Genomic DNA, 23,284 nt, shown 5'->3' with positions numbered 1-23,284 from the left:
TCCTGGTGCTTCTTGTCCCTTTTTCTTCTTGGAGAACTGGGGAATGCAAGGAACCCCACCCCCCACCCTGGTGGGTGCTGGGAGTAAAACCATGCAGCTTGTGGGTGTTCGACCTTCTTGCGACTATAGTGGGCTAGAGGTGAATGGATCTTAGAGACGAAGCTGGAATTCAGCACATTTTATGGCTCGGCTAACTCAGCCCAGGGACAAGACAGCTCCTGTCCCACATCACCTGAAGACACGGCCTACTCTTTCCCAACATCTCTTCTGGTCCCTTCAACCTTGTACCCCATCCCTGAAGGAAGCTGGTCTGAGATTTTGATGTGTCTGTTGATGGGGGCAGTGTTGTTCTGAGACTTTCTGACCCACATGGACCACGGACCCACTCTGTGTGTGTGTGTTTGCAGGTGTGTGTACATGTGTGCTGATTTGTCTCTGAGCTCACAAGCCAGAGAGATTTGGTTGAGAAGTATGGTGGCCTGCAGAGAGGTATCCAACTAGTGCTTAGGTGCTCACTTTCACGCTGGCCTGAGAAACGGTGCATTTCTGTGGCCTGCTTGGTGTAGCATTGCCCGGCCTGGCGTCCAGGCCCGCTGCAAAGTCTTAGAAACAAGGTGATACACAGTCCCAGAGAATGGCGCCAAGTGGCTCCCAAAAGACCTTGCAAACTCGTGTGTGCCATCTGGGTTGTGCTGGGCCACGGTTGGGCACCACTTCCTGACTCCCAGTGGCACCGACTCTCAAAGTCTAAGGTGTATCCTGGAGCACCCCCCACCCCCCAGAGATCCCAGTGCCTGGAATAGGTGGCAGAGCCCAGCCCTGAGCTGCTGCTGGTTTTCAGCAGGAAAGTTGCAGCACAAATCAGCATCAGCCACCAAGATTTCGTCTGTTCGGGAGTTGGCTCTGCTGCAAATGCTAAGCAATGTTCCTGTATGGTTAATATTAGAACTGCAAGATAGTAAATTGTTTTTTTAAAAACATTTATTCATTTATTTGAAAGAGTTACACAGAGAAGGAGAGGCAGAGAGAAAGAGAGAGGTCTTCCATCCACTGCTTTACTCCCCAGATGGCCACAATGGCTGGTGCTGGGCCAATCTGGAGCCAAGAGCTGGGAGCTTCTTCTAGTTCTCCCACACTGGTGCAGGGGTGCAAGGACTTGGGCCATCTTCCACTGCTTTCCCAGGACATAGCAGAGAGCTGGATTGGAAGTGGAGCAGCCAGGATTTGGACCAATGCCCATATGGGTTGCTGGCACAGCAGAAGGTGGCTTTATCTGCTACAACACAGCGCCACCCCCTTAAATTGCTTGAGATGGCCTTGATCGTGCAGAGTGTGGAGTTAGCACCACAGTTGTATAGACAGGAAACTGCAGCCTGCAGGGAGGTGGGACGTTGCCCAGGGCAAGCAGAGCAGAGCCAGGGTGGGCGGGCTCTCCCCACCTGTCAATCTGCCCCTTAGTAATTGTAATAACCACGCAGGAAGACGTTTCACTGAGAGGTGACTCACGGTCATCTGTCCCACGTCTCTGTAGGGAAGGGTGACGCTATGGGAGGGAGAAGCTTTTCCCGGGAACCTGGCTGACTTTTGCAGTCTGCTAGTCTGCTGAAGTCAGAGTGTGGCACAGTAGAGGAGGAGGGAGAAGGGGAACAAATGAGATCTGTGGGGTGTGGGTGTGTGTGAGTGTGGTGCATGGGGTGTGTGTGTGGTCTGTGTATGTGTGATGTGTTTGTGGTTGGGGTGTCGTGTGTGTGGTGTGCATGAGGGTGTATATAGTACGGGAGTGTGTATATTGTCTGTTTGGGTGTGGTATGTGTAGGGGTATGTATGTATATATCTGTGTGGCGTGGATGGTATGGGGGTGTTTGGCATGTGTATGTGTGGGGTGTTATGATATGGTATGGAGGTATGTGTGTGAGGTGTGTATATGATGTGTGTATGGTGTGGGGTGTGCATGTGATGTGTGTGGTGTGGGAGGTGTGGTATATGTGGAGGGCTATGTGTGGGGTGTGTATGATGTGGGGGGGGTATGTGGGATGTGTGTGTGGTTTGGGTGTGTATGTGTGATGTTGTATGGGGGTGTGTGGGGTGTGCATGTGTGATGTGGGTGTGTGGGGTGTGTATGTGTGTTAATGGAGGATTTTATTCACTGCAGGCTGGACTGCAGGGTGTTCCAGTCTGTTTCTGTCTCCACTGTTTTGCATGGAGTAGCAGAGAGGTGGACCAGAGTTGACTTCTGCGAGAGCACCGGGGTGCCATCACAGTCTCCGGTGTAACTCACTTGGCTTTCAGTCCTGACGCCTTCCCGTGAGCCCGGCTGCGGCTGTCACAGTTGCCACGCAGGCAGCCTCAGCTTCTTGGCTGCCCTCACGAGGAAGGGCACCAGGGAGCCTTCTGGGTCCCTTGATAAACTTGGTTCTCGGCCCTCAGGGCACTTGGAGCCAGCTCCGCCTTCAGCCCATCCTGGACTCAGCCAGACCTCCCTCCTGAGAGAGCCAGCATCTGACAGGGCTGGTGGTCCGGCTCCTTCCCCTGGGGCTGAGCCGGGCCTCGGAACCCCCCTGCAGGCCCCGCTCCCTATTTTGCAGATGGAATCAGGGATGTCCTTGCGGAGAGGGGCGGAACACGGCGGGTTGTGTAGAGACCAGTGAGAACTGTGCGGTAAGACAGTACGGGTGGTGCTCGCACACTGCCCTCTGGTGACCTCCTCCTCCTCTCTCACCCGGAGTGGAATCATCACAGCGGGAATCTCTCAGGGGCATCCCCCGTGCTGCCCTGCTCCGGACGTGCCCTGTCCCTCCTCGTCCCCTGCACACACCTGTGGTGTGGCCGCGGGAGATCCCGGGGAGGAGAAACAACGCCCACGTGACAGCGTCTCCAAGGGGCCCCTGGGTCCCATTTCCACCACTTGTGCTCAACATCCTGCTACAGAGAAGTGAGACTGGGCAGGCCCGGAGGCCTCAGCGGCACCAAGCCTGTCATCGCTCTGCCCTCTCCCTGCACGCTGGTTGAGGAAAGTCCATGAGGGTCTTCAGAAAGATCGTGGGAGACGAGCATTAGGAAAAGCACTATGTGTGGGCTGTGAAAAGTTGTTGCACCAAAATGAACATCCTTAATTCCACTTTCCACACACTTTTTGTAGCACCTTATCTGCTTCCTCCATGCTCAGGTGCTGGCTTACTTAGTAAGCTCCTTCTGTATACAGGCTTCCTGAGCTCGGGAGAAGCCTGTGTACAGATGAAAGAGATGAGATAAATCCACCAGCAATGAGTGGAGTTCTGAGAAAGATGTGTGTGCGGTACCTCCAGGCTCTGCCTTCCCCTCCCTTCTCCAGACTCTTGTCCTGCGTGTTGAAAATGCAGTGCCAGGAGTCGGCCGGCCTGTCCACGGCTGTGCTCCCCTGCAGTGCTGAGACAAGCAGCGAGATGCCTGCACTGAGATGCTGGGGGGCTGCTCAGACTCACCCCGGAAACGGGAGCCAGGCCGAGAGGCAGGCTGTAGTTTGGCCCCCCAACCTCTCTTCTCAGGAAGCATCTGCTGGGGTTGGGGTGGGGGTGCTGGCATTCCCAGTGCGGCGGGCCGCCCACGGAAGCGGAGGCTCGCCTGTGCTCTGGAGGTGCCTGGCCCTCCCTAAGGCTGGCCGAGCCCTTGCAGGCCCTTCTCGCTGCTTCCCAGAGCTCTGCTCCCGGGCAAGCAGCACCTCCAGTGCCGTCTGAGCCTCCCCTTCTGCCCACAGCCAGCATGCCCACCAGCGAGACCGAGTCTGTGAACACGGAGAACGTCAGTGGCGAAGGCGAGACGCAGGGCTGCTGTGGGAGTCTCTGGTGAGTGTGGCGGCCGTGGGGGAGGGAGCAGTGAGGAGGAGACCCCAGGTTGCAGGGGAGCCAGGACCCCGGGTTTGGGGTGGGCATGGGTGTGGGTTCCCACATTGCTTGGCCCCCTGAAGCACCGCAGGTTTTCACCGCCTCTTCCTGCTGAGAGGTCCCTGCGGGGTGCGCCCGGGAAGGGCGTGCCAGGTAACCCGGCCTCCGCTGTGTCCATTAGGTGCTGGTGGAGAAGAAGAGGCGCAGCCACGGCGGGGCCCTCGGGGTGTCGGCGGTGGGGGTAAAGGCCTGTTCTCTTCTGAGTCCAGGGTTGGCATCTGCGCTTGGGACGAAGAGCTTGTTGGATGGCAGAGGCCCTCCCCAGGGTGCTCCCCCCATTTAAGGGTGCCTTCACCCCCGGGGCCTTCCTGCCCTCCCCTAGTGGCTGGGAACCAGGCCCTGCCTTCCTCTGCACGCGGCACTTCTCTCCTGGAGCCCTGCACTACCCTCTCCTCACGGCGGAGGTCTCATCCCATTAACAGCACAGGCTCGTTCTAGAGCGGGCGCCAGCAGTGTGCCGTGCAGCCAGGGACGGCCTGCGCGGCCAGCCCAGTGCCCTCTGTTCTGCTGGTTCGCTTCCCGCTGCTACCCTTTAGGTCTTGCCTCCTGCAAGTACAGGCATAGTTGTAAGTGTTCATTTACTTGCTCTTACTAATTGTTTTGAAAGGCAGAGCAACAGAGAGAAAGAGACACACCGAGAGAAGGATCTTCCATCTGTGGATTTGCTCCCCCCAAATGCCCACAACAGCCAGTGCTTAGCCAGGCTGACACCAGGAGCCTGGAACTCCTTCCAGGTCACCCAGGCAGGTGGCAGGGACTCAGTATTTGAGCCATGGTCTGAGACCTCCCAAGGGTGCACTAGCAGGAAGTTGGGTCATAAGGGGAGTAGCCAAGGCTCAAACTGGCAGTCCCATGCAGGATGCTGGCCTCCCAAGCGGTGGCTTAGTCTGCAGTACCCCAGCGCCCACCCCCGGGCACAGTTCATGAGAGAACTCAATCCTGTCCCTGGCAGCGTTTCCTAGAAACGACGTGCTGTGAGCAGAATACCCAACAGTTCGTGATGCGATTTGGCCTCTGCCCTCTTGCCCTCCCTCCCCTGCTACGTCATGAAGTAGGCACGGGTTGGGTTTGTCTTCCCTGTCGTGCAGATGAAAACAGTGAGATACTGCTTTCATGTCCTCACCCGGTTAGCAACAGCACTGCCAGGACTCCTCGGATGCTGCGCAGGCTGGGGGAGGGGAGGCCCCGCTGGCTGCAGTTTGGGTGGGTGGGGACAGAATCCTCGTGACTGCCTGGAGGAACCTCACTGAGTCTTCTCCTGCCCGGGCCCTCAAGGGTGCTCGGCCTGGCCACCTGGCACCGGCAGCACCTCCCTGTCCTGCTCTACCCTTGTCCCGGGCAGCCTGCTGCGTTACCGGTGCTGCTGAGTGCAGGCTGCGTGCATGGCTTTCACCGTAGCTCAGCTGCCATGGTGGGGAACGGTGCTCACGCCATCCCAGCGGGACTCTTAACTTTGTCTTTTTTTGTGTGTCTTTCTTTCAGTCAAGCCATCTCAAAGTCCAAACTCAGGTCAGTATCTATACGTTTTTAGCTCTGTGTTCTGACATAGAACTGCTCTAGACTTGAGTTTTACTCTGTCTGAGACTGAATCAGTCCACAAAACAGGACGTGCTGCCCTGGGGAACAGTCCTGGGGCCACTGAAGCGCTCTCCCTGCAAACCCACAACCTCCGCACAGTAACCAACGTGTTTTGTCTCCCAAGCAATCCTTCTTCGTATTCTCCGAGTGGTTTCTCTAAGGGAGATTACTTCTCGTGACTTCTTATCTCAAAGGCTTTCCATGACAGAGTTCAAGAAGTCTGCTAAGGTCCTGGTGATGCAGGTTGTGCATTCAGTCGGTACAACGCTCTGAGCCATAGACCTACGATTTGTGTCCCTTTCTATGTAAAGGCTGTTTTTCATGGGTAGTCATTTACCACTATATGCAAACATTAACTCAAAAATGGATGTAGAACTAAATAGAAAACCTAAAACTATACAAATTCTAGAAGAAAATAGAAAATATCTGTGACCTGGGGTTAGGCAAAGGTTTCTTAGGATAAAACACAGCAATGCACAATGCGTAGCAGAAAAAAAGTTGATAAATTGGGCTTCATCAGATTAAAACTCCTTCAAATGAAGTTAAAAAAAAATAGGTCTCAGACTAGGAGAGAAATATTTGCAAACCATACTTCATAAAGAACTGACATCTGGGTACATATGAAGAATCATGCCAGTGATAAGAAAACCCAATAAAAAATGGGTGAAGCATTTAAATAGGCTTGTCACCAAAGAGATAGGAATGACAAATGAGCACACGCGAAGACCATCAGTAGTTAGGAAAATGTAAATGAAGATCACAATTAACTAGCACTGCACAGTGGATCTAATTTAAATACCTGACAGTAGATGCTGATAAATGGGTATTTTCCTGTGATGCTGGGAGACTGATGCACGTGTCATGTGGCACAACCATTGTTTTAAGAAATGGTTTGGTAATTTCTTATGAGGCATTTCTTGTAAAGTTTAAGTATATTTACAATATGGGCTGGCAGTTCCACATCGATGGTGTTTATAGAAGGGAAATGGGAAAGAAATGTACTTAAACACAAAAAGGATGTTTACACAGATGTTGATAGCATCGTTGTTGTCACCCCAAGTTGGAAGTACCCCAAGCGTCAGATGCTGAATGGGGAGACCCATTGTGGTTTGCCCACATGACAGAATCACAGTTACCAGTAGGAAGGGGAAATGACGGGTGCGTGTAGCCACATGGAAGAACCCTGCCAGCGTTTCTGCTCAGTGAAAGAGGCTGGTGTGAGAAGGCTGCACCTTGCAGGACTGATGGTCTGCATGAAGACAGTCGGGACAGAAAACAGACACATTGTCATCGGGGGCTGGCGCTGGGCACTGTGGGGCGGCCACAGAGGAACTTCCCAGATGGGTGGAAATATTCTGTGTCCTCATTGTGTGTACTTGAAGAGGATAACCCTTACTGTATGCAAGTTCTATCTCCGTAAACATCATTAAAGCAAACAGTAAAACCATCAGACAGCCCTGCTGTGGCTGTGTTACCAGAGAGCACCTGTCCGTCACTTGGCCCAGGCTCCCGCCCTGCCTCACAGTGCCAGCTTTGTGGCCACACTGGACTGTCCTCAGCTACAGGGGTCACACGCTGTGCACCTTGCCACTGCAGTCCCTGGGCTGTGCTGTCTCCTCTGGGTCATAGCCCTTCCCCGGGCCCCCTGGATGGTTCCCACACGTGGTCAGGGTGAACCCTGTCTCCTTTTTGAAGACTTCACTGACTTTTGAAAGGACATTCAAGGCCCCTTTTTCCTTCCTTCCTTCCTTCTTTCTTTCTTTCTTTTTTTTTTTTTTTTTTTTTTGTCAGTTTTGCTTATTTAAAAGGCAGCCTTAGAGAAGGAGAGACAGAGACAGATCTTCTGCCCTCTGGTTCATTTCTCAGATGGCTGTAATGGCTGTGGCTGAGCTCCATCCAGGGATCCAAGCACTTGGGCCATCTTTTGCTTTCCCAGGTGCATTAGAAGGGAGCTGGATGGAAAGTGGAGCAGCTGGGACTTGAACCTGTGCTCATAAGGGATGCCAGTATTGCAGGTGGCAGCTTAACCTGCTGCTGCCACAACATTGGCCACTATGGCTCCTTTTTCTTTTCTTCTGGGGCTGCACCCTAGGAGTAACACTTGGTATGAATTTCTAATCGTGACTTATCATCACCCTGTGTGATTTTCAGGGACAGGGACTGTGGGACTATGACCGTTTCTGCCCACAGCCAGACACCTAATGCTCAAGGCCTTTGGTCTCTGAAAGAGCAGGCCTGGCCACCTGGGCACTCAGCCCAGTGAGGGGCGAGATGGGGGTGCTGCAGGAGTCTAGGACGTGGGGCATGAGCTCTCCTGAACGTAAGGGATACCTGTGCCTTGTCACCAGAGCCTAAGACGCAAGGGGGCTTCAATAAGTTCAGGGAAATGGAATTTAAAGGTAAGTTTAGTTTGGTGCAAAACAATTGAAATCCATGCATGCACAGGATTATCAACAAATGCATGAAAAGTCTGTATTATGAAAAACAGCCTGAATTTAAAAATGTTTCGCACCATAATAAACTTGATTTTTAACTCCACTTCCCACAAACTTTTTGAAGAACATTTGTGAACCCTAAAGGCTGGGTCTTGTTGGGCCCACCTTGCTTTGTGTGCCCTGAATTATGCACCCCGGGAGAAGCCCAGCTATGAGTGGGATGGAGTGTTCAGGTCCTCAGGAGTTTCCCATGCAGGTCATCACGTTTCTAGCTGCTTTGGCCATTGGAAACCGAGCAGCAAGAGCAGTAACAAGACGCACCTTGCTCGCTCCAGGTCGTGCTGAAGAGTTAGCAAAACTTGCTTTGTTCACTTTCTGGGTTACAGTTTTCTTTTTCTTTTCTTTCTTTCTTTCTTTTTTTTTCTTTTTTTTTTTTTTTTGGACAGGCAGAGTTAGACAGTGAGAGAGAGAGAGAGAAAGGTCTTCCTTCCGTTGGTCCACCCTCCGCCCAGATGGCTGCTATGGCTGGCGCGCTGCACCAATCTGAAGCCAGGAGCCAGGTGCTTCCTCCAGGTCTCCCATGCGGGTGCAGGCCCCAAGCACTTGGGCCATCCTCCACTGCACTCCCAGGCCACAGCAGAGAGCTGGACTGGAAGAGGGGCAACCAGGACAGAATCCGGTGCCCCAACCAGGACTAGAACCCGGGGTGCCGGCGCTGCAGGTGGAGAATTAGCTTAGTGAGCCGCGGTGCTGGCCTGAGTTTTTTGTTTAGCTGAGTCAGCCAGGGCTGCAGCTCGGGCACAGCCTGGAGACTGCTCTTGAACCCAGGCCCCCATCCCTTCCAGTGAGGCCTGGCAGCCTGAGAGGCAAGACTTTGTCTCTCAGCTGGCCCTCCCCTGGGATCCAGGTCAGTGAGTAGCAGCTCACGCCACAGTTCACCAAAACGTCACCTCATGGTGGGGAATGGTTTCCACTGGGAGACAAGCTAAGGGAGAGAACATTTTCCCTGGTTGCAAACAGCAACTGAAGGAGGGCAGAGGACACGCTCCTTGTCTGTTTGGCTCAACTCATTTCATTTTTGGGAAAACGCAGGTCAATACTGTCTCTTCTCCTAAAGGTAGACTTTGAGCGTCCCTGGTTAGTAAGGGCACCTGGGAACTCATGCCAGGACTCATCCCTACTCAGCTCTGCTGACTCCCCGGGCTCTGGAGGAACCTGAGAAACTTCAGAAAGGACTTGGAGGTTCTCTAGAGGAATGAGCGTGGTTTTGGAGCCCATTGCTGCCTGATAGATTGTGCAGGGTGACTGAGGTGCTGCAGGAGGTGTGCTGTCAGTTAAGTGGCTCTCTGCCCCAGTAGCACAGACAGATCGACACACACACACACACAGACACACACGGTGGAGGTGAGCTGCCTGTGTGTGCAAGTGCACCTGTGCCTCTGCACAAGGATCTGTGAATATCTAGAATTTGGCTCTCAGAGGACAGCTTGTGACTGAGAGTTCTCGAAAGCCGTAGAAAGCAAACAAGAGTATGGTCAAGATGATGCTTTTGAAGACCAAGATGCTGTTGTGGGACCAGCATCACTTAGATGATGAGGTCTGCTTCTATGCACCCCACCTCAGTCGGCACGTCCAGAATGAGAGCTCAGCTATGTCCCCGTGGTGTCGAGGGGACCCTGAGAGGCCGGGCAGTAACATGTGCTCGTCTTGCAGCCGGCGCTGGCGTCGCTGGAATCGCTTCAGCCGCAGGAGGTGCCGGGCCGCCGTGAAGTCTGTCACGTTTTACTGGCTGGTGATCGTCCTGGTGTTTCTCAACACCCTAACCATCTCCTCCGAGCACTACAATCAGCCGGACTGGTTGACGCAGATTCAAGGTATAAGCAGAAGCCATTTTCGTGGGGTTCTTAGTTAAGAGTCCTGGGGCTGTCCAGCTGCCGTCCATTCTCACCTGATGGGCGTGCAGTGATGTATTGGGCCAGTTCTAGCCAGCACTTTTTCAGAGGACACTGGGACCGTCCCAACACAGGCCAGCGCCGGCTCCTGGGAGTGACTGAGGCCACACTTCTCGTCCTACTCCAAGACAGCCTTTCCTCCAGGAATCTTGGAGTTGCAAGGACCTCCTCCCCGCCCCCACTGGAGGCATCATTGGCCTCCGTAGTACTCTGGGCCAGGGCCTCTGGTGCCTCTGCTTTGAGACCCTCAGCAGCAGGGTGCAGAGAGCTGGTGTAGCCTGTTCTAGGTTGCACAGTCGTGAGCCTTTGAGACTCCTCCGTTACCTCTAGCCCAGCCTTTGCTTCCCCCTCTCCAGCCTGCAACAAGGTATTTCCTGCTGTTAGAAATGACACGGATAGGCAACTGTTTCTGATACCATGGTGCTAGAGTGTGTGTGTGTGTGAAAGGAAAATACATGAATATGTAAAGGTGAGAATCGGAGGCTTTTCAGACTAGAACGTTTCAGAGGCTGTGAGATAAGCTGCCCTTCCTGGTTTTATATTTGGTGAACCTAAGGCCCAGCAGTCAAGTGACTCCTCCAGGGTCGTGCGTCTTGCTGGTCGCAGGAGCAGAGTGCCCGTCAGCGGGAATGCCCCGTTTCTGACGTGGGGACAGGAGCAGAGGGCCCGATGCTGGGTGTGTCCTGCTCCTGGTCAGGAGGAGCCTGAGCGTCCCCTGCACTGAGACTTGTGGGACGGGCACCCTTTGTCTTTGCAGACATCGCTAACAAGGTCCTTCTGGCCCTGTTCACCTGTGAGATGCTGGTGAAGATGTACAGCCTGGGTCTGCAGGCGTATTTCGTGTCTCTCTTCAACCGATTTGATTGCTTTGTGGTGTGCGGTGGGATTACGGAGACCATCTTAGTGGAGCTGGAGATCATGTCGCCCCTGGGCATCTCTGTGTTCCGGTGTGTGCGCCTTTTACGAATCTTCAAGGTGACCAGGTAAGGAAGCCATGGCTCGCCGCAAGCGACCTCCTGGCTGGTGGCGGTCTGCTCTGTCCCACGGCCTCCTCTCCCTCGCAGGCACTGGACTTCTCTGAGCAACCTAGTGGCGTCCTTGTTGAACTCCATGAAGTCCATCGCTTCGCTGCTGCTTCTGCTCTTCCTCTTCATCATCATCTTTTCCCTGCTCGGGATGCAGCTGTTCGGCGGCAAGTTTAACTTTGACGAGACGCAGACCAAGCGGAGCACCTTCGACAACTTCCCCCAGGCGCTCCTGACGGTGTTCCAGGTGAGTGCTCCCTCCCTGTGTGCGGCAGGTGCACCCGGGAAGGGGCAGCCCAGACTCCTGGGCCTCGTGTCTGCTCACAGCTCAGTGAGGCGTGGAAGAGCCCGTTTCTGTGAACAACCTCTGCCCTCATGTGTTTTGCACCACTGCCTTGTTGGACGCCCTCCCCCCGGGGATCCGTGTGAGGTGATGTGATGAAATACTGCCGTGTTGCAGAATAGGAAACCAAGAGTCTGTGGTTTGGTTTTGTGAGGTTTCTGGGCTGAGTTCCGATGGCAGGCAGATTTATGAGCCTAGCAATGACAGACTGATGGAAAGAAGTGAGTTCTGAAGAAGCCCAGGCATTTTGGTGTGGAGTCGGAGGCATCGGGGCGGTGAGGGCCGAGGCAGCCTCCTGCCCCATCTGCCCCTGCTGCTGTAGTGGATCCCAGGGTGCACGGGTGACTCTGCCACCCAGAGCAGGTGCACATTCTGCACCTTCCCCGCCTGCGAGCTGAGGTCTTCCAGGCCCCCCTTTCTGAGCGCAGTCCTTCCCTTGGACAGTGCCTGACAGCTGACTTTAAAAGACCCACCTGCCCCCGATGCCTCTGGCGTGCTGTGAGCCAGCCTCATAGTCCTGCTGGAGAGCAGAGGCGGTGTGGGAAAGGTGGTGCACAGGTGCGTCCATGGTGGCTGTTTCTCTGTGCGCAGGCCCCAGACCTCCGTCGAGTCACCTGCTCTTCTCTGTAGAAACACAGGGACTGCCCTCTAAGATTCTTGCCCACTTGTATGGCACTGCTGCTTGGGGCCAAGGTTTTGTTTTCCAAATTAAGCTGCAGTTTGGGCTGCTGGTCAGTCATTGTTTTTTCGAGTTTGTTTCAGAGCAGCCTGTGTCTGTCTCTATTTTGGTACCGTGTGCATGGGACACACCATGCAAACGTTACAAAGAAACACAAGATGGCCGCTTGTTTCCTCCTGCGGGGAGCAGCTGCAGCCTGCCTGCCCGCCTGGCCGTGGGTGAGCTCCCGGGCCACAGCTCCCCCTCCAGAATGTTCTGTATCTCACTTTTTTTGGTCACAGCGTTCCCCCCAAGAGCTTTCCTGCTTGGTCCTTCCTTTTAAGAGCTGCCTGAGTTCTGTGGTATACCGGGATAACCGGTCCCTTCCTGAGGAATGTGTGGTCGTGTCCAGTCTTGGGTTTGTAGGACAGATCCCCAGAAGCAGAATTCCTGGGGCGTAGGGTGTGCCTGTTGTGCACTGTGACACCCTTGCCACAGCGCTCTCCTCTGGGTCCTTTGCATCTGCGGTGGGCGCTGCCCGCTGTCCCACCTTCTTTTACTGTGGGTGCACTGCTGCCTGATAGATAACAACAGTGCCTCATTGTCCTTGGGATGCCTCTGCTTGGCAGTGAAGCTGAGTGTCTTTCAATAGGACTAACCTCCAGGCCTTCCTTTTCTCTGAAGTACTTTATCTCTGTCAATCATTTACCCATTTTTTCTGTTTGATGGTGAGTCACAAGTTTGAATTTTTAAAATATGTAATCCAGATAAGAGATAAAGAATCTCTCTTCCTCTCCCTTGACCCCACTCCACCCCACCAACCGAAGATAGCTTGTTCCAAACTCGCTGTCAGTTGTCATCTGATTCTATTTCGTGATAGAGTGAATTCCCAAGCATCGTCAGTAGAAATGCTTAAACTCGAACTTTCCCGGGGTTGCTGGTCTCCACTCTTCAGGTAGTCGGGAAAGTTGCGTGCAGCATTTGAAATCCCCCACTTGTAAAAGCTGTAGAAGAGAAGCCTCCAGTTCCACGGCTGATTGTGTGGAATGCTGTGTGGCAGTTACAGGAACGAGATGAGCAGGCTGACACAAAGCATCCAGGGTGCATTGCTACTTGAGTAAAAAAGCCAGTTGCTGCAGAATTCCTCTACTCTGCTACCCTTTATGTCTAAAAATCCAGACAGGGCACCGACCGAGCGCTTGCTTTCCGTGGGTGAATGTGGGTTCAACCCACAGAGACCCCGGGGAGACACAGCAGTGGCGTGCTCCCTGGGTAGAGGACGACAGCCAGCCTAGGGTGGTGTCAAAAGGTATATACGTCTCATAGATCAAGTCATTTTCTTTACAATGGACAAACCAGCTCCTCTGTTTGTGTCGTTAAAAATGGTGTTTTGAAAATCCTGCGGGGTAACAGATGGATCTGTTCAGTGCAAACTGGACTGTGAAGAGCAGCCCAAAACAGGGCTCGGCAGCCGCCAGCGAGCTCGGGGGAGCCGCTGTGAGTGGCGGGTCCTCCTCCTGGCTGATGGTGGCCTCGGCGTCTCAGATTCTGACAGGGGAAGACTGGAACGCCGTGATGTACGACGGCATCATGGCGTACGGCGGCCCGTCCTCCTCGGGAATGATCGTGTGCATCTACTTCATCATCCTCTTCATCTGTGGCAACTGTATCCTTCACGCCCACGGGGGCTCCGGGGGCGAGGACCCTCTCCTTCTGTTGGACCCCCTCGGGGGCTCCCTGGTAGGAGGGTGGCCATGGTGGGGGGAGGTGAATGTCTTTCCCATCTCATTCAGCCTCTGCTTGGCTCCCACGTTGCTGGGGAGCTGCGTTGTGTAAGAGGAGTCAGCAAGGCTTGCAGGAACGGTGGCCAGCTGGTGACACAGCACATGCGCAGGTGCCTGTCTGTGTCGCAGGCAGGTGCTGCGGGACAAGGGCAGAGCCAGGAGGTGGTTCTTTTGTCACGGCCCTGCAGAGCTTGGAGGGATGTCTGTGACCCACAGGAAGCCTTCTGCAGTGGACTGACCCGAGCCTGGATTTGCCCTGCTGGCCTGTGCTTTGGGGGCGTCGCGTGTCCACTGGCTAGCTGCCGTGTCATGCTGTGTCCCTCTGCTCAGACTCCCTGCATTCCTTTTCCTTCCCGGGGAGGTCCTCTGTAACCCTCAGTCTGTATTTACCTCTACCGGACACTTTCCCGTGTCTGCTGCTCTCTCACTCCTCCATGCCGAGCGCGAGACCTGGGATACGGAGGCCCTCCGCAGCGAGGGCGTGGTGAGTGAGCGATTGTGCCCCTGCTTGGTCGCCACGCTTCCATCTCAGAGTCCTGGGCTGCGGCCGTCTGCTCGGTAGGCCCAGTCTCCTTGGACTCATTCATGTAGTTTCTGGGGTGTGGCAACCCCAGGACAAACCTGCCTTGTTTTCTATAGGGAAAAAGCTTTGTGCTGCCAGGAGCTCTCTGAAAACCCCGCCCCAGCGCCTACACTCCCTACTGGTCCCTTGGTGCAGCTCTGAGGCCCCCTCCTCCAGGCAGCCCCCCTGCTCTGCCTACCAGCCACAGAGGAGCTCCCATCAGATGGCACCAATACGGCTCTTGCTGGCGTGGTTTACTTCTTATAAGAAAGACTCTGCATGGATTTCCATTTCTCCATGAACTTCGGGAAACACCTCATAAACAGCATTACAGCACAACCTAGAGAAAGGGATGATGTGTTTAAGTGTCTAAATTTTACCATTCACAGAAATCAAGGTTAACTGGATGACAAAAGGTCCAGTCACAGTAGGACTCCTCAGATGGCTCAGCACAGCGCCGCCCGTCAGCAGTTAGCCTTGCTGTATTCAGTCAGGGTTGGTGGGGTGAAGGAGTGAACAAGTTATCCACAGACTCCTGAATGCCGTCTGAGAGGAGAAAGTCCCAGGGCAGGCGTCTGGCCCAGCGGTTAAGATGCCCGTGGCGATGCCCACATCCCTGAGCATGGTGCCTGGGTTCCAGTCCCAGCTCTGTTCCTGATTCCAGCTTCCTGCTGATGCATATATTGCTGGGAGGCACCAGGTCGTGGCTCGAGTAGTTGGGTTCCTGCCACCCATGTGAGAGACCTACATGAAGTTCCCAGCTCCTGGCTTTGGCCTGGTCCAATCACAGCTATTGTGGGCAGTTGGAGAGTGAACCAATGGATGGGAGCTCTCTGTCTCTCAAAGTAAAAAAAATTTGAAAAAAGAGAAAGTCTTACGCCATCTTGTGCATTGGGCTCTTCCTTCAAATACACAGCCCTTGAAGGAGTCCTCTGTTGAAAGAACTTCCTTGGATATATGTTGGATGTTTCTAAAATCACACTGTGTTTATGTATGGGTCGTTTTATACAATGGATTTCATCGCTGTAGATCCATAGGTGTTTGGAGATACATACCCACAGGCGGTGGGACGTGCAGGTTGTCATGGGTTTCAGTGAATCTCAGTTCCCTTTCTTTCCAGATTGTCTTCTGGAGGTTTCTAGTTTCATTAAGCAATCAAACAAAAGGAAAACCAGGACTGTGGTCCACTGGCGTTGCCAAGTGAACAGAGTACTGGGAACAGTTCACCTCCCAGAAGGCAGAGGGTATGACGTGGCTGTTGTGACCAGGTGTGGCTGCCTTAGCCCTGTTTTGTATCTTGGAGTGAGCGTTTGGCCAGGTGGTTAAGATGCCTCTTAGGATGCCCGGGTTTGGGTCCCAGCTCTGCTGACGAGTCCAGCTTCCCACTGATGCCCTCTGGGAGGCAGCAAGTTATGGCCTAAGGAATCTGGTCCCTGCCACCAATGTGGGAGACCAAAGTTAAGTTCCCAGCTCCTAGCTTTTGCCTGGCTGTACTGCAGGCATTGCAGGCATTTGGGGAGTGAACCAGCAAATGGGAGATCTCTTTGTCTCTCTTTTCCTGTCTTGGCCTTTTGAGTAAAGTAAAATGAACAAACATTTTTCTGTGTGTGAAGAAATGTGTTACACCCTTAAAAATTTCAAATTAGATATTCTACTGAACGTCTTCTTGGCCATCGCTGTAGACAATCTGGCTGATGCTGAAAGTCTGAACACTGCTCAGAAGGAAGAAGCCGAGGAGAAAGAAAGGAAAAAGATTGCCAGGTAACCGTATTTTCACCTGGGCTGCTTCCTCAGGGGCTCTGCAGAGGAGCCCGTGCACCTGAGTCCTGGCCGACTCAGGGGCTCCCCGGGAGCGGCGGCCCCGTGCCCCTGCTCTGCCGTGACGCTCGGAGCCGTGTGGTGCAGACCAAAGCAAAGGCACTGCTGGGCAGAAGCCAGGCCCTTGGCTCTCGTCCCTCGGAGCTGAGAATGGGAGTCAGGATCCTCGTGCTCACAGAAGCACTGCTGGTAATTCCGGCCTCATACAGCACATGGTGCGTTCAGTGCTGATTAGCTCCTGCACGAGAACGGTAATGAGACAGTCTGTGTAATGCATGTGTGGCGTTGCGGTGGGCAGGCAGCTCTGAGGTGGGCCGGTGCTGTGCTCTCGCCGTGAGTGTGGTTTCCAATCAGATTCCATCCTTCGCGGAGCACTGTGGATTCAGAATCCTGATGAGCATTCGTGTACATAGTATCATGGTTGTTATTATTTGTTGTTTTCTCTTCCATCCAGGAAGGAGAGCCTAGAAAATAAAAAGAACAGCAAACCAGAAGTCAACCAGATAGCCAACAGCGAAAACAAGGTATTCCTTCTAAAATACGGCTTCCCCAGTGCTGAAAAGCGGTGGTCTGGGCCACTCCAAAAACAGACTGTTCACCCTGGGAAAGATGGCTGTGCACCACACCTGCCACATGTTGGGGCAAAGAAAGAGTGGAGCATCCCGTGCACAGCTGGCTTCTCAAGCTGCTCCTGATTGAATGTGGGCAGTTGGCTGACTGTTCAACAAGACAGCCAACGTGAGAAATGGTGACCAGTTTGACGGCTTTTTTCTTTCCTGGAATTACGTGGTCAGACCTGGCCTTGGCAGTGTGTGTGTGTGTGTGTGTGTGTGTGTGTGTGTGTCAAGATCTTGTTGGCGTCTCAAGTGGCTCCCTTCGGGATTCGGGAATCAGGTGGCCTGGGTGGCCTCAGGGCTCTGCCTGTCAAACTTCGTCTCACTGATGGCAGCTCTGGATGCTTGTCCATTGAGTTCATAACTTCAGAGGGACTGCCCTGGTTCATGCACTGGGGGCTGATGAATGTGGAAGATCGCCTATGTCCCTGCCTTCATGGCACTCCCGTTCCAGCAGGGAGACGGGTGTTTAAGATGCAGTTGGCACATGGCCTGTGTGACTGTGTGTGTGCCCACAAACCACAGCTGGCTCAGAGGTAAGCCAGCTGTCTCTTCATCTGTCCTCAGACCTCCTGTATCAAATAGGACCGCCCTCCGGGGCCATCTGCCTCTCCCGCCACACTCACAGGTGCTTTCGGGAGAAATTCCACAGCCTCTGCTGAACGGCAGGGCTGACTTCCCTTCGGCCTCCTGGACTGTGTCTAGGCCAGAGCCCCCACTCCTCCTGAGATGTCTCTGTCGTCCTAGGTTACCATTGATGACTATCGAGAGGAGGATGAAGACAAGGACCCCTATCCACCTTGTGATGTGCCAGGTATGGTGGTGGAGGCCCGAGACAGGCCTGGAGCTCCCAAGCCCTGTGGCTTTGCCACTACCCTGTGATCAGCTGACTCTGAGCATGGCCTGGCTGAGGCTGCCAAAGCCATGGTCACAGTTGCCATGTGGAACGGATGGCTCCAGGTCTTCCCATGGTCACAGGCAGCCTATGTTAAGCCAGCTTCCTGATGGGAAGGGGGACGTGTGGGTAGAGCAGTCAGCCTCATTGGTGGTTGGCCCTCACTTGACAAGTACCTTTATGGTGATGGTGGTGCGAGCCTAGGGCCTGGTGGCTGTGACCCCAAGACCCACACATGGGTCAGAAGGCTGAGTTAAGGGTGTCAGGTGCTGGGAGGGATGGAGTGAGAATCCCGCTGCTACTGCCTTTTGTCTCTGCTGGTCACATCTTCCATGTATGCACACCTCATTGCTGCCTCCAAACTCCCCTTAGCGACTCAGCCCAGCTCCTCTGGGTTATGCTCGGCCTGGAATCTGTAGGAGTGGTGGGGGCGTTTGGTTCAGTGGAAGCCGAGAGTCTTTGTTCAAGCGTAAGCCAGATTTTCATGAGAATTTGAGAATAGTAATCTGTACGTGATCTCCGTTTCATGCCTATTAAAAAAGTGTTTGATTTAAAGTAGGTGAAGAGGAAGAGGAGGAGGAAGAGGATGAGCCTGAGGTTCCTGCTGGTCCCCGTCCTCGCAGAATCTCAGAGTTGAACATGAAGGAGAAGATTGCCCCCATCCCCGAAGGGAGTGCTTTCTTCATTCTTAGCAAGACCAACCCGTAAGTAGTACCGCCTTTCCCATCCCATCAGCGCCACGTCTCTCTGGTGACCCTGCGTGCGATTTGGGGCGGGGTGGAGTTGGGGGGTGGGGAGTGGGCACTGGGCTGAGGGAAGGTGGGTCCCAGCCCCTTCTGAACCCGAGGCTTCTGGGAGCCCCCGGATCCCGCCGACCCCTGTCCTGCTCCAGTGTTGCCGTGGCCCTCAGTTCATCTCTTCTGAGCCCTCTCCTTCCTGCGAGGGTGTGGCCAGTCCTGGGAAGAGTGCTGTTCTAGACTCTGCTTCCCCCCTCAGCCCTGCGTCATCACAGCCCCAAGGGGAAGTGCCCTGTGTGGTCCTCTTGGGGACCCTGTAGTAATGCGTGGCCCCTGCCAGGCTGCGCTGTGGGGTGAGACTTCACCCTGAGATCCCATTTAGTTGACTGTTCCCCCTCCCACCTTTATTGAGTTTTAGGGTGATAAAATGGTACTGCCCAGTGGTATTTCATAGGTTGTAAGCATTCATCTCAGCCCTGTGATACTCTGCTTAAAATAGCATTTCTCATGTTAAAATGATAAGGTGCTCACGAGGAACATGGCAATGACTCACAAGTACTGCAAGAGGAAGGAGTTTATTTACTAGCTGGCTTCTAGGTTTTAAATCATCGGGAATTAAGTGAAATGCCAGGGGTGCGTAAATGACTCCTGGAACTGTTTCTAGACTTGCAGTCGTGGTTTTTGGCTGTCAGATGATGAGCTTGTGATGTAACTGCCGGCCCTTGGGAGTCGCGGGTAGGAGGCAAGGCGTGTTGGAGTCCTCAGAGATGAAGGTTTTTTTTTTTTTTTTTTAAGATTTATTTATTTATTTATTTATTTATTTGAAAGGCAGAGCCAGAGAGAGAGGTCTTCCATCCACTGGTTCACTCCCCAAATGGCTGCAACAGCCAGAGCTGGGCCGATCCAAAGCCAGGAACTTGGAGCTTCTTCTGGGTCTCCCATGCAGGTGCAGGGGTCCGAGCACTTGGGCCATCTTCTGCTGCTTTCCAGGCTGTAGCAGTGCTGGATCAGAAGTGATGCAGCTGGGACTAGAACCAGCACCCATACGGGATGCTGGCACTGCAGGCAGCAGCTTTACCTGCTCCGCCACTGCGCTGGCCCCTGATGTGGGTTTTACAGCTCCTCACTGGTTGTTCTTTGGAAAGAAAAAAAGGTGTGGGGGGTTTGTTATTAAATTGTTATAGCCACATTTCCAGCTCACTGCTGGTGCATGGTACTGAGAGAATGGGTTGACTTTCTCCCAAATCTGTGGGCACCTTGGCCTTCAGCAGGGAAGGGCCTTTTCAGACTCAGTTGCTGACAGCTTGAGGCCCTGCAGGGGCTACACCCAGCAGTAAGTGGCCTTAGAAAGAGAGCTACGTGCAAAGTTGACTCCAGTTTGGAAAATGAAAAAAAGAATTTTTTCAGAGAAAACATACCCATATTCATTGGTCAGACAGTGTTTAATTCCAAAGGCCAGCATGGGGGTGAGGTCAGAGAGGTCCTCGCTAGCTCCTGGCACAGCAAGGGCAGTGGGAGTGGTGGTGGTGGGCTGAGAACCATTGTCAGAGCCCCAGACCTGAGCTACGGAACCCAGCATCCCACCTCGCCTTGTGGGACCCCAGCAAACACCTCACAAACTCAGTGATGCCGTGCACAACGATCCATGCCTGTTAGCAAATGATGGAGCTGTCACTTCATTTTATTTTTCTTTAAAGATTTTATTATTTGAAAGGCAGCTGCAGAGAGAGAGAGAGAGAGAGAGAGAGAGAGAGAGAGATCTTCCACCTACTGATTCACTCCCCGAATAACTGCAAAGGCCAGGCTGGAGCCAAGAACCAGGAGCTTCACTGGGGGTCTGCCATGTGGGTACAGGGGCCCAAGTACTTTGGCCATCCTCTGCTGCTTTCCCAGGTGCATTAACAGGGAGCTGGATCAGAAGTGGAGCAGCCAGGACACGAACCAGTGCCCATATCAGGTGCTGGCACCACAGGCAGGTGGCTTAACTCACTGCACCACAATGTTGGCCCCTCATTTCATTTTCTGAGGACTGCTTGTGGTGGGCCAACTCTCCAATTACAACATAACCTTTATGGCAAAATCTCCACACAACAGGCGGTTTCTCCAAAGCCTCACTAGCTGCAGCCCATCATTTTAATACAGCACACCCCCTCCCTGCCCCAATTCATTGAATTGCTTTAAAGAATTAAGTGGACCAATTCAATGTTTATTTTCATCTACTTGAAAGGCAGAGAGAGAAATCGTCCATGGGCTGGTTCACTGCCCACATGGTGATTCAGCCAGGACTATGTGAGGCCATAGCCAAGGGCCTGGAGCTCCATCTGGGTCTCCCACAGGGGTGGCTGGGGCCCAGCGCTGCCTCTGCCTCCCAGAATGCATCAGCTGGAAGCAGGATGAGAAGCAGAGTGACCAGGACTGGAACTGGAGCTCCAATAAGAGATGCAGACCTCCCAAGTGGCAACGCATTGACTGTACCACAGTGCCCGCCCTGGCACATCAAATTGAACAGGATTTAATGGAGCAAAGAAGGATGCATGGATCAGACAGCCCCTAGCACCAAAAGAGGTTCAGAGAGCTCCACTCCTCAATGCGGGCAGGCAGCATTTGTGGACAGAAAACAGAAGCGAGGCAGAGAAAGAACTGGCCTGGTAATAGCTGGGTGTTGGCCTTACTTGGGCCTAATCTTGTCACAGCCAGGTGACCGGCTGGGCTTCATGTTGTAGTGGACCAGCTTCAGGCAGAGCTGGGTTGGAAATCCTCCCTGGGCCTTACCACAGCTGAAAAGAAGGTTCTTCCCTCTCCCAAAGGAACGGAAGCCTCAATTTTCCCACCTGTAGTAGGGCATTACTCTCCACTTGTAAAGACGCAGGGAAATGCTCTTTGTGCAGCTCTGAGCCCAGAGCCACAGGGGCTGCCGGTGGGAGTGGGTATTGTTGGGGGAATGGTCATGCCACCCTGCTGTCCTGGTTGGCAAGTGTGGGGGTCCCTGCCTGATCTCTCACGGTAGCAGCCCCCACTCCTAAGGACCCCAAAGGGACCGTGCCCCTGACTGTCCCTGCAGGGTCCGTGTGGGCTGTCACAAACTCATCAACCACCACATCTTCACCAACCTCATCCTGGTTTTCATCATGCTGAGCAGCGCCGCCCTGGCCGCCGAGGACCCCATCCGCAGCCACTCCTTCCGGAACACGGTGAGGCCCCGGGGGGGGGGGGGGTGGCCTGGCCTCGCTCCGGGCCACCATCCCAGGGCCCGGGAGGCTAAAGTCGGAGCAGGCATCTGGCTCAGCTGGAAATGTTTTCTGCTGCTGGACTGCATGGGCCAAGCGCCTGGGCTTCGTCTACAATCGTCACGGCAGTGGTTTTTCTGCCCGTTTCAAATCCTCTCTGCCTTGGGGAGGACCTGATTCCCCTCTTGGATCCTCGCTGCTAATGTTTCTATTCCCCTGCTGGTCAGATTCACCTTCACCCCTAACTGGGGATCTGGGCCTAGTGGGAGCAGAAAAGTAGGCAGAAAGTAACATGGAAAGTGGGCCTGCCACACACACGCTCAGGGCTCTTTGCAGCCCCGAGGGTTGATGGATTAGACTTACGTCTTGGGTGGACTCAAACACAGCAAGCTGCCCTGCCCATCCGCGTTACTCAGAAGCAACACAGGCCGCATTGCTTGGCAACTTGTTCTGAGAAATGCATCCTTAAGCGAGCATCACAGTGCGTGTAGACAGCCTAAGGCAGCCGGGATGTCACCAGGGACCGCCGTGGTGGGCCCAGCTGTCCCCGTGCCATGTGTGACTACACAAGCAAGGGGAGTGCTGGGTGTTGAGGAGGAGCTGGAGGTTTGGGTGTGGCGGGAGGTGTTTGTTCTGAGCAAACAAGCAGAGGGGGTCATTTTCTGTTGTTAAGCAGCTTGAGGTCTTAAGGCTGGCACTCTCTGGCTGCCTCCGTGCTGGAGAGAAACTCGGACCTGGATTAGCTTTTGGCTCAGCAGCCCCTTCGTAGGTGGCAGGACAGCTGGCTCAGCGAGGCAGGAGCCCACGAGGCCTAGCAGCTGCCGCCTCGCAGGCCTAATTGTGTGTGTCCATGCTGGTGACAACCAAGGTGCCCCCAGGAGCGAGCAGCCAGCGCAGGCCTGAGGCCCCCAAGAGTGGCGACCTCACTGGGTCCCGCCTCTCTCTACACGTCAGATTGTTGGAGAGTTGAGGATGCAGGCACGTTGTGGTGATGGCCAAGCCCTCCTGCAGTTGCCCCCCGCTTCTCAATCTCTCTGATTAGTTGACATGAAGATAAGACACACTTCCTCCCCTGGCACAGGTTGGTGGCCCTGTCAAAAGCACAGAGCCTCTGTTAATCTGTCCTTGCAGTTGAGGTCTTCTGAGGGAGATATGCAGGGCTGTCTCTGGGCATTCAAAGGCAATGGACATCATCAGAGTGACACACACGGGGGAAAAAGTCACCACAGGACAGAGGAGGCCTGGGTCAGTGTGGAGAGCCGAACCATGAGGAGTTCCTCTACTCGGTGTTCTCTCTATCACGATCCTGTCTTCATGGCTGCTTTCCCCCAACACATTACTGTTCTTCACTGATAGACAAATGTGTGCCTGTGACTTGCAGCTGCTGTGACAGGCTGTGTGGCCCTGAGCAGGTGCCACCATCCTGCGTCCAGCGGCCACATTGGTTTAGTCAGGGAAGGAGCCCTGGGTGGTCCCCACAGGCCCTTCCACCGTTGGTCTCCTCTTTTGATACTCAAGAGCACTTGTCAGGAAGATCAGTGGCCAAGACCATCTGAGCTGCTGCTGGAGTCTTGGCTGCCAGCTTTGAGGCTGAGGGTGCTTGGTGCCCAGTGCCCAGCCGTATGCAGTGGTCAGACTGCCTGTTGCCAGCCTGGTGGCCCCATATCCTTGCCTCCATGGCACTGAGGAGAAGCAGGGGCCCCACAAGGAGCTACCAGGACTTCATTGACTGATGG

General features: G+C 54.0%; 1 protein-coding gene across 9 annotated transcripts in view; it reads left to right on the top strand.

The window, feature by feature from the left end:
* Positions 1–23,284, top strand: part of CACNA1D (calcium voltage-gated channel subunit alpha1 D) — a 520,755-nt gene that overhangs the window by 427,857 nt on the left and 69,614 nt on the right. For 5 of the 9 annotated variants that reach the window (XM_070050708.1, XM_051852322.2, XM_051852324.2 and 2 more), the window contains exons 10-20: positions 3,734–3,821; positions 5,403–5,429; positions 9,647–9,807; positions 10,643–10,868; positions 10,950–11,157; positions 13,457–13,577; positions 15,904–16,018; positions 16,530–16,599; positions 17,437–17,503; positions 18,141–18,288; positions 21,383–21,512. In XM_070050708.1, coding sequence (XP_069906809.1) covers positions 3,734–3,821; positions 5,403–5,429; positions 9,647–9,807; positions 10,643–10,868; positions 10,950–11,157; positions 13,457–13,577; positions 15,904–16,018; positions 16,530–16,599; positions 17,437–17,503; positions 18,141–18,288; positions 21,383–21,512 — 1,361 coding nt within the window. Of the gene's footprint in view, positions 1–3,733; positions 3,822–4,041; positions 4,102–5,402; positions 5,430–9,646; positions 9,808–10,642; positions 10,869–10,949; positions 11,158–13,456; positions 13,578–15,903; positions 16,019–16,529; positions 16,600–17,436; positions 17,504–18,140; positions 18,289–21,382; positions 21,513–23,284 lie in introns of all 9 variants that reach the window. The other 4 variants (XM_051852311.2, XM_051852316.2, XM_051852310.2 and 1 more) reach the window with 1 other exon arrangement.

Source organism: Oryctolagus cuniculus, chromosome 10 (assembly GCF_964237555.1).
Source record: "Oryctolagus cuniculus chromosome 10, mOryCun1.1, whole genome shotgun sequence".
NCBI lineage: Eukaryota > Metazoa > Chordata > Mammalia > Lagomorpha > Leporidae > Oryctolagus > Oryctolagus cuniculus.
This window is presented reverse-complemented; position numbering and strand designations above follow the sequence as displayed.